This window comes from Manis pentadactyla, chromosome 9 (genome assembly GCF_030020395.1).
Source record: "Manis pentadactyla isolate mManPen7 chromosome 9, mManPen7.hap1, whole genome shotgun sequence".
NCBI lineage: Eukaryota > Metazoa > Chordata > Mammalia > Pholidota > Manidae > Manis > Manis pentadactyla.
The window spans coordinates 123,756,082-123,767,115 of record NC_080027.1 but is presented as its reverse complement, the minus strand read 5'-3'; the positions used below and the strand labels follow the sequence as shown (position 1 = coordinate 123,767,115).

Sequence of the window (11,034 nt, the reverse complement as noted above, 5' to 3'; positions counted from 1 at the left end):
GATTGCTTTTTGCACCATGGGGAGAAGGAAGGGGGCTGCAGCCAGGGCCTGTAAGCCTGGAGGTCGGCCTGCAGCCTGGAAGCCTCCTTTGAGGAGCCTGCTTCCCTCAAGTGTGGGGGCAGGAGATAATCAGAAGACCGGAGGGAAGGTTAGTCTGACTCAAGACGCTGGGTAGATAAGAGAAAGGCCTTGAGATGATCACATGCAGGGGGAAGTTCTTCTTAAAAAAAATGAGTTTTTTAAATAGCAGGGTTCTGAGGACTGGTGCTATCTGCCCTTACCCTGTACCACCTTCCACGTTCCCGGTTCACACACAGTCCCCTGTTGGCACCAGCGGCTCAGGACGGGCCTGAGGGACCTCTCTCTTCTGCCAGTCCCGGCCACCAGTACAATGCAGTGATAGGTCTTCTTCCCATGAGGAGTCCCTGTTCTTACCCAGACCCGATGCAAAGGAGAGGTGGTTAGAGACCCAGGTTCCAGCTCTAGGACCAGCTGCCTCTGAGCCATCTCTGCTTGCTGCAGGTAAGACTCCGTGGAGGTGGGGCAGGGGGCACCCGGAGCAGCCAAGCACCCTGGGCTGGGTGTGCGCAGGGCAGGGCCAACGGCTCGGGGAAGCTGGGGACCTCAGGGTCCCCTGGAAATAGATGCAGGAGAGGCAGGCAGGTGAGGCATGGGCTGTCTTCCCTCCCATCCACCTGGGAGCCCACTTCCTTGTGGAGAGTGTTCTTCACATCCTCATAATGGTCTCATCGGCCACATCTTTCTGTTTCTCTCTGTTGTCTCCCGTGATGCAAAGAGGGTTTAGAAGATCATAAGGGGAAGAAGGGGAGGGAGTCAGGAACAAATTTTGAACAGCCATCCAAGTTGGGAACACTTTGGGTAGCCCCTGGAATGAGTTATCCGGTTCTGAGGCATGTATGCCACAAGCAGGCCTGGATCTACCTTCTGCGAGGGAGCCCGGGGCCAGGGAGGGCAGGCCTCCCAGGGGGGAAATGGTGTCTGGGGCCCCGCAGACCTGGTATTAGCTCCATTCTTGGGGCAACACCCAGGGCAGATCTCAAAATGTGAAACACAGAGCAGCTCCATCAAAATGCCCGGGGGAGCGTCTATGCGAGCCGTCTCCCCCCTTTGTTCCCTTCACCCACGGACCAGCAGGGTCAGCAGCAGGGTGCCACAGGCCTCAGTGTGTTTCTAAAAAGCAGCCCCCTTGCACCTTAGACCTGCTGAAAAACAGAATCAACCTGGAGGCTTATGAAAAGCGGTCTTGGAAGCCCAGGGAGAACTTCCACAAAGGCCCCACGGCCTTGCCCACCTTTAACCACACCCCACACATACCACAGCGCGCCCGGTACATCCAGGGAACTGGGGTGCAGACGTGTGTTCTCCTCTATGAAGAGCCGAGCAGCACTTCCTGGGCCCCACACTTCATTAGCACACCGGTGGTGTCGCTTCCTGTGACTGACTCTCTGTTTCCATTCTGGCAAAGTGTTTGCTCTCTGCTCTTGGCGTTGGGGGCTGGGGGAAGGTGAGCTGCCCAAGCTCTCCACAGCTTCCCCTCTGTGCCCCTCACGCTTCCACCAGAAGGCAGAGACCACAGCACCTCCCTGAGCCGCCTCGCCTGGGGAGCACCAGCCAGGATGAGCGCCACTGCCTGCACTGGGCTGGCGCATCCAGGTAGAGCGGACTTTTTGTTCTGTATCTGGGTCAGCTCAACCTGACATTTCAGGGGTAGAGGGAAGGAGGTAGGGAGTTTGTTGGGGGGAAAGACAGTTCTAGAGAGGATAAGTAGAGGCTCTAGAAAGGAAGAAATAAAAAACAATAGGCTTCTTTTTATGAGCGACTTTGGTGAACAAAGATTTAAGAAGAAATTTTGAGAGTAAAAAGTTGTGCATTAGTGGGTGTTTGGAAGACTGGAAACCAGGAGGATTTCTGTCACTCTCATCTAACAAAGCTGTGTTAAACCACACAGAGTTATACATAAAACACAAATTTTGCCTTTTCTCCTGGCAGGCAGCAACATAGGAAGAGCCAGAACCGCAGATCTGCTGGCTAGTTGATGATGATTTAGAGAAAGCTCAGAAGGAGAAGCTGAAGCCAGAGAGGTCCCTGTGACAATGGCTGTCACAGACCCAGCCACTTCTGAAATCCGAGGGAGTACCGGTAAGGCCAGCACGCTGCAGAAAACCCTCAGCACCCTGGACAGGTGAGTGGCTCAGGGTGGTGAGCTCCACCCTCCCCTGATGTGGACAGAGGGCCCTGGTCTACCCTGGGGGGCTTCTACCCCAGCCGTGCTACCACCCTTCACAAATAGGCTCAGGTCCACTGAGACCACCAAGCTCTAGCCTCAGAGAAGCTTGCTCGGGACTACTGAGAGGAAAGGAAGAGGCATGGAGAAAGAACAGGGGCTGTTGGGGGAGGAGAAAACCTGGGCCAACACAGGACTTCCTTAGAGCTGGTCCCGGGCCGGGCTGGTGTCCCACCTCTCAGAGGCCCTGACTGCGGTCTTCCGTCTTTCCTGTCTCAGGCTCCAACAATCACAATACTCAAAAATAACCTCAGTCCCATCATGAGCAAAACAAAAGGCCTACTTTTTCCAATGATGTGTTTTTAAGTCCTAAAAGCTTGCCATGAATGAGACTGTAATCATAGACATGATAAGGATATGTCTAAAATATAAAATTGCACAGAACTAATCATGGATATAAGTTTTACCACTAAAACTTCCAAGATCATACTAAAAAAATAAACAAAAGTCCATCTGCAGTTGAAACTTTAGGAACGCGACAAGGTATAAATTCCAGTGCTATGATAACAGCACAACTCAACAATAACAAACTTAAAATCACTGTAGTTTAGGAAAACAAATGTCATAACCAACAAACGCAGGTCACTTGCATGCGGACAGGTATCTATGGGGAATGAAATGTCAGAACCTTACAGCCACACCCACCCAGAAAAACCTCTGATACTTGTTTCTTTGTTTATTAAGTCACTCATTTATCAATATTCATCAGATTCTTACTAAGTATCAGACACCGTTCTGGGCACCAGGTGAATAGTATGGATAAGTCCATAACCTCCTGGATATTATAGTCAAGTGGGAGAGTCAGATATAAACAGATGAAAAAGCGAACATACAATATAATGTCAATCAGCCCTTAGTGCTATGAAGAAAAAAACAGAGCAAAGTAACAGGACTGAGAGTAATCAGGTCTGGCCAGAGAGGAGCTGTCGGAGGAGGTGACATTTCAAAGAGACTGAGCTGTGCAGACACCTGGGAGAAGGAGAGGCTGGCCTGAGACAGGACTGTGCTTTGCGTGGACAAGGAAGAGCAAGGAGTCCTGGTCAAAGTCAGAGGAAAGGTGGTGGGAAATGAGGTCAGAAGGTAGGCAGAGGTCAGAAGAGAAGGTGCCATGTAGGGATAATGGATGTCATCCCAAGTGTAATGGGACGCCGTGGAGGGTTCCAAGCAGAGAAGTGTAGATCTGACTTGATGTTTAGAGGATCATGCCGGCTCATGTATGAAGATAGCATGTTAGGGCCAAGAGTGAAAGCAAGGGGACCCATTAGAGAGGCGCTTGCAAAGGTCCCTGGGGAAAACACGGTGGCTTGTCCCGGGGTGGTGGCAGTGGAGAAGCAGGAGGTGACTGAGTTTGGTATAGACGCTCGGGCTTGAGCAGACAGAATCTGCTGGTTGACTGGAAGTAGGACCTGAAAGAAAGATCAGTCAAGGATGGTTCCAAGGCTTTCGACCAAGCTCTAGATGGTAGGGATGCCAGGGGGAAGCAGGCTTCTGGAGGGAGAACAGGAGTTCTGTTGTAGACATATTTGGATTGAGATGGCTACTAGGTATCCTAGTGGGAATGTCCAGTATAAAGGTAGGTAGACAAACCTAGAACTCAGGAGGACAGAACCTTCCCTGGTAGATGACTTGGGCTCTAATATTTGGCAGTAGCAGGTATTCTATGATTCCTGCTGTAATCTCAATTGGCTGCAGACAAAGAGGAAGAGAAACTCCAGCCCTGCCAGGGAATCGCAAACAGCACAGAACTTGCTCAGTGCATTTGCGGCGGTTCACAGAACAGCAGAGCGGTGGAGCCCAGCTCCACAAGCTGGTGCTGTGGGTCCCACAAGCTGGGCGCTATCACAGAGCCACTCCCTACGTGAAAGTTGCAGAATCCTATCTTCTGCACAAGACCAGAAGTCCAGGAGAGGGGACCAAGCATAAGCAGGGCCAGGTAGACTTGATTTTGCAAGGTCAGAGGGACAATGTGGTCCAGCGGAAAGAGCACAGTCTTTGGGCCCAAACAGATCTAGACTCACATGCCATCTTTGCTCCTTCCTACCTTGTGATCTTTGATATCTTACTCTACCTTTCTGAGTTGAATCTCGGGTTTCTTGGCCACAGCAAGAGAAAGGTTTGTTGTAAAGATTAAATAAGATTCGCATGCAAACCCACAGCATCCCATAGGCATTCAAAGGGGTAGATCGCTTCTCCCATGTCCAATTTCCCAGCCCAGCTTGGCTTCCTTCCACCCCACCTGGCTCCTGTTCCAAATCCCCGGGCTTTCACTCCTGAAGCGAGCCTGTTCTCCAACCCCGACCCACCCTCCTACTGCTGGGCCATGGCCCGTGGTTTTCCTTGCAGAGATCAAGACCAGGGCAGCAGCAACTTTGCTGGGTTCGCGGGACTCCTTGCCATCCTCCTCATCATAGTGATTTTCTGCATCCTGTGGAACTGGAATAAATGGAAGAAGTGTGAGTTCCTGTTCGTCCATTACTGAGACACACCACCAGGACCGATAACCTAGACTGCCATGCAAAACCCAGCTTATTTCCCGGCCTAAACTATTGCACCGGGAAGTCCTCTGCTCTTATCTGACCCACGAGCCGTTGTCTCGTTCAAGATCCCAAGCCGAGGCCCCAAAAGGCTCTCGGCTGACTGGAGTTCCGTTCCGGAAGTCATTACTCTGGTGCTCCTGTGCCCCTGTTTCCTCCTCCTGTCCACTGAGTCCCGTATTCTTCTATCTCAGGGTTGGGAATATTTCCAGGGACCATCTCATCCCCAAGAGTTTCCACATTTTGCGCCGCTGGTTCCAGCCACGACCCCTTCTCTCTCATTGCCTTGCAGGGCATGTTCCCTACTTCCGAGTTACCAACACGCCGCTGCTGACTCTGCCTCGACCCAGGCAACGACCCAAAAATATTTATGACCTCTTGCCCCAGAGGCGAGAAGAGCTGGGTAGGTCTTTCTTTCTAATTCATGGAGTCCAGATGTACCAAACTTCTGCCCCCAGCACGCACCTCTCACCACCTAGAGGCAACTTACTCTCAACCTTCAGACCTTTCTGCCCCCGAGAGCACGGAGAGACGAGACTGATAGACTTCAGGAGCAGCGCCAGTGGGCGCCCAGACAGCTCTAAAAGGGGAGCAGGGGGTCACCTGGTTTGGGGATTGTGTTTTTTCTTGATGTTAAGTTAGCAGAGGACAGATGGGCGGGTCTCAGGATGGACAAGATGGACAGAAGGACAGCATGGTCTTCAGCGTGACAGGCAAGGAGGGCTCACCCCAGAGCCTCCTTCCCAGACTCCCAGCCCTCTGGTGAGGAGGGTTCCAGGTCTCGGCATGCCATCCCTGTTAGCTTGGACCCTCTTACCACAGACACCAGACACCATAGGGACCCACTTCCTCCCCAGTGTGGAGAATGTTCAGGCTGAAGCACTTAGAGGGCTGGCTAACAAGTTTCAGGAATTGTTCTGTCTTTTCAGAGAGACATCAGTCAAGGAGTATCCGTGTTTTCAGTACTGAGAGCCTCCTTTCCAGAAATTCTGACAGCCCTCCTTCTGAATATATGGTAAGGCTCAAGTGAAATGGCAAGCCCCCTGGGAGAAATGACGCGTCTCTGACACAAAAACAGAGGCAGGAGGGTTCAGGTCTTGGACCTTGTTTTACTGCAAACAACATGTCCTTTGGCAACGGCCCTGTGGCCCTATTCATAAATCAGGAACTCTAGTCTCAGGACCTCTCTACTGCCCAAGGAGGAAGATACAGAAAGATAGAAGCAAAGGGTTGGGATTTTAAGAAAGGCACCAGGGCAGATGCGCTCAAGGACATGATGTTAGAACTGAAATGGATTCACGATAATGGCTCACCCAAGTGCACACTGTCCCCTTCACAGCAATCAGCTCAGGACGGTATACAGATTTTCCAGTGATGCTGTTGGTATAAACGCTCTTCCTACCCTCCTTTAGGAATCGCTTCTGGGGCCTGTGTCGAGTTGTTTCAGTTATCCTCACCAGTAGAACTATTCGTAAGTCACTGAGCACAGCAGCCGGCAGAGACAGGATTTGATCAAGTGGGGGATATCCTTCGAGGTTGCAAGGGGAACATTACAATGAGTAACAGTAACCCCGTGCGTCTTATGATCTGGCTCTGAAGACAGCTCCTAAGGAGGAGCCCCACAGCAGTGTGGGGCAGAGGCCCCAGGGACAGAAGAGGGACCGCTTTGAAGCTTAGGATATGCTTATTTCCATAGATACGTCCTCAGTTGCTTGGATAAAAATCGGTTCGGGGTTTTGTGGTCGTCTCGGTAAATGCAGCCCTGCCACAGCCTCTGATTCTATTGGTATCCGGCCTCTCAGTGCCTGGAGGTTTAGGCGCCATTACCACACAGCCACTCCGTGTTGCCACCTTTGTTTCTCCGCCCCATATGCCCCATCCTCAGCCTCTGCTCCTGCTTCTAAGACTTCCTGGGGCAGCAAGTCTGAGCAGCTGGTAAAGGGCAGGAGGCAATCCGTTGCCAAGGCTAGGTCCAGCTCGTGGGTGGGCCCTGAGGGGCGTAGGTGTTTAAAGCTTAGGTCCCGAACTGACATAAGCCCACAGACATGTTTGCCTTGGACTCTGCAGTGTTCACAGAACATTCTGAGCCAATCTCCAATTTAAAAATCTAAAAGATTTCACATTAAAGTCTGGATATCTAGCTTTTCTTGAAAATTCTGAAGTTCTGGAAACATCAGACCAGCTTCCTTAAATGGCCATTATCAGCTGAGTCTGTGCATCAGCTGCCCCTTTATGTAATAATGACAAACATTTTTTACTGTTTTCCATGTACCTGGAGCTCTGCTAAACACTTTACATGTAGTAATCTATTTAATCCTCACAAAAACCTTATGATGTAGGTATTACCCCCATTTTATTTTCCTAACTCGGAAAACTGTGGCATAAAGAGATGGGTAACTTGCCCAAACTCGGCCTAGAGTGGTGAAGCTGGGGTTTGTACTCTCAGCCTGAGCCTAGGTCCCTACCTTCAGCCATGGTGCTAGGTTGCCTCTCAGTGTGCTTTGAGGGGGCAGACTCTCTCCAGTTTATAATAAATCCCCCTCATTCCCCATTGAACCCCCACATTGTAGCCAAAAATAGTTGCAATTTATTATCACATTTACAACATTGCTTTCCTTAAACTCCAGCCCACTTCACTCATACCTACCTACCATCTAAAGCCTTAGACATTTCTCCAAGGTGGAGAACAGAGCAAACTGTCAGCATCACTGGGCAGGGGAAGAAAGGCTTTGTCCCTATTTCTGCCTCCATCCTGCCACTGGCTTTCTCTTCTTGCTCATAGCCTTCCCAAGCAGGCAGTGACCTCCGGATGCACAGAGCCCGTACTCATGCCACGGACTACGCGGTGGGCATCTATAACAATGCCGTGGGGCCTCAGCTGTGTGGGAGCTTCACTCCCTCAGCACTCTATGTCAATGTCAGAGCAACCAGAGACTGCCCGAGTATTTCTTCAGAGGATTCGAGAGATTACGTCAATGTTCCCACAGCAGAAGAGATTGCCAAGACTCTAGCTTCTATCACCAGCTCCCCCAGGAGCCTCTTTGTCCTCCCAAGTGCCCAGGGGTCAGAGTTTACCAAGGAAAAGGACAAAGATGCTGGGAATTCCAATGACTGCCCCTGTTTTTGGTCTCCAGAAACCAGGAGCAATGATCCACTAAGCGATGGGGAAGGTTCTCAGACCTCAAATGACTATGTCAACATGGCAGGGTTGGATATTGAGGACACCCAGGGGAAACAGCCCTGCGTGGCTTTTCCATGCTGCAGAGATTATGAGAATGTCCCATCAGCGGATCCCAATGGGAGCCAGCCACAGGCAGAGGGAGAAAGGACATCCTCAAACACAGATCATGTTGAGGGCAGGACAGAAGGTCCAGGGACCCGTATCCAGGTCGTCTTGCGATCAGGGAGCCGCCCGGCTTTAGGGGATTCTGTGGCCCACCAGCTCTCTGCGCAGAGTGGAAACAGTCAGATGAAACATGGAGAAGAGATGTCAAAAGAGGACTCTAATGATTATGAGAACATGCTAACCGCCAAGTTAGGAGGCAGGGACTCAGGGGCAGGACTCAGGGAGCAGGGGCAGACACACAGCTCCTTCCAGAAGAACTGAGACCCAGCCACCCAGCTGGAAAGCCACAGGGAGTAGTCTATCCTTCCATATCCATGGCCATTACAGGGTCTACTGCAGACCCTTGACCATTACTGTATTTCAGTGAATTCATTTGGGTAGGCCAAAATTAGGCAGAGATGAGTAGGGTTCTAAGACACTCACAAAAGCTGTGGTACATGACTCTCTGCAGTTGTCAAAACACAGAAATTACACAGCATAGAGTATCTTTTATTGTATGCAAAATTTTAAACACAAATCAGCGGTCAAGGGAACTGATGATGGAATGCATGTTGGGAAAAGTAATCTAACTGTATTACAAATATATGACATAACCTTATTGAAGGAGACAGCAGTAGGGACGGAGATGGCCTAATTTACTTTGGAAAACAATGTCTTTACTTGAAACTGTAAGATAAAGACACAAACAACTGTACACAAACACTGCAGTCTAGTTGGCAAATTTGTTTCTCACAGGATAGCCACATATCTCATAGATTAGCAATTCTGAAACTACTTGAAATGTATACTAGGGATGAACAAGTAAGTAAATATATTATAGGTAAGGAAGGGCAGGTTTCTTAGTGCCAGAGAAAAAAGAGGTGACAAATGAGCAAATAGGAAAGTCTACAGTGAGCTCCGTGGTGCTGGGTTAGAACTGGAGGTGCATTTTGAACCATGTTAATTTTAATATATATGAATAGATACAAAAATAAATATACATATATGTGTACACATAGGCTAGTATACATACATTTCCTAGGTCTGTCCGCTAGAGAACCTGGAAATTATGACACCCAGTAGCCATGAACACACTTAGCACTCAGATCTTAGTTTCTAAATATCACTTTCCAATAAAAGGAACCAGAGCTCTTTTGAGAAATGGCTGGTTCTAGGATTGGGGCAGGGATAACACAGGATGAGCTTGACCATCTTGTAGAAAAGAAGAGAAAAAGAGGGGGACAGGGAAAGAAAAAGACAAGAAAAGATGAGCGCATATCAAAAGGCGCCAAGTGGAAGGGCCCCCAAAGGCAAAGCTAGAATAATTTAAGCAATAAAAATAAATAATTATGATATAAATTTATAAAAAAACAAAATAAATATCCTTACCACTGGTCAAACAAATAAATAAAATGAAGAAAAGGGATAAGTCTTCCTTATAGATGAATTCCAAATGATAAATGTAGAAGAAATGAGGGGGAAAATAAATCATTATTAAGACACCACAGAACAATTGCTGTGGGCAAGTCCTGATGAGTGTTAAAATTAATGGGTGATGCTTGAAGGAGAAATAAGATAGTTGCTTAGCCTCAGAGAATCTCCCCCACCTAAATATTTATTCATAATTGTGGTAGTTGTAACACATGTTCCAAACAAGTTATTTGATACATCCGCTGGAACTTAAATCCCCTCCACTTCAGTGTGGGCTGAATTTAGTGACTTCTAAGAAACAGAATGTGGAAAGGGAGGAAGAATAAATTTAGAGCGGAGAAACTTGGCAGATACCACCTTGCCCAAATGCCCATGGTTAACTCACCGGTAAGAAGTCACGCTGCTATATGATCAAGGATAGATACTTCACCTCCGTGGTATTCTTCCCCCAAATCTACAACCTCATTCGTGTCATGAGAAAAAAAAACAAAAACAAAACAGAAAACCCAAATTGTATGACATTCTACAAATACCTGCCTGGAATTCTTAAAAGTGTTAAAATCATGAAAGATAAGGAAAGACTGAGAAACGGTCACAGATTGGAGGACTCTAAAGGGACGTGAGGACTACAGACAGCCTGGTAGCTTCGACTGGACCCTGGCACAGAAAAAGGACGTGAGTAGGGAAAAAATGGTAAAGTTCAAAAAGTCCGTATTTTAGCTAGTAGTATTATCTCAGTGTTAGTTTCTTAGTTTTGGTAAATGTGTTGTGGTTATGCACGATGTTAACATTAGGGGAAGCTGGGGGAAGGGTCTACAGAAACCCTGTTACTCTCTTTGTAACTCTTCTGTAAATTGTTTCAAAATAAAAAATAATTTTAAAGCATGGTTAAAGGTGGGAGTGAAGCCATCCAGGCTCATCTCACTTAAACAAGTGCACCTGCCTTTGTTCCTTCTTCAAAATGGATATAACACGGAGCACATGCAAGTGTAATCATTCTGGGTATTCGTTTGCTTTCTCCATTGTTTTCACATAGATGCTGAGTCTCCCCTGTCAATCTGCGTCATTTTGCCTGCTAGGAAGTATACCTCAGTCCTTTGTGTTTACCCTGTCTCACACCAGGCCCAGGATAAAGGCAGGTTATTGATAATTGATGATTGGTGATGGGGTTTCAGTGCACATACTTATACCATAAAATGGTGAGAGAGGTTTTTCTGTTATTCAGGAATCCAGGCAAAGGTCTAGAGCTGAGTACCGAAGGTGTAAAACACGCTACATTCTGAGTTCTAAGTGCCACCAGCTATTAGGGGTCAACGAACCCCTATCAGGGCTTACTGAGAGCAGGAAAATTCATCCTGCCATAGACTGCTCTCCACCATGTCATGTCCCTGCTGCGCAGGAGAGGATGGAGAGGTAATCGAAGCCTCGAGGACTGTGCT

The 11,034-nt window shown here is 48.5% G+C and overlaps 1 protein-coding gene across 1 annotated transcript; it reads left to right on the top strand.

Moving 5' to 3' along the window:
- The first annotated feature begins 413 nt into the window (after window positions 1-413).
- On the top strand, window positions 414-10,529 carry LAX1 (lymphocyte transmembrane adaptor 1). The gene is given in 7 exon segments (XM_057508094.1): window positions 414-522; window positions 2,011-2,203; window positions 4,649-4,758; window positions 5,132-5,242; window positions 5,769-5,854; window positions 7,622-8,398; window positions 8,401-10,529. Coding segments are annotated over 6 exon segments (1,305 nt in total). The 5' UTR covers window positions 414-522; window positions 2,011-2,114; the 3' UTR covers window positions 8,533-10,529.
- Window positions 10,530-11,034: the final 505 nt, after the last annotated feature.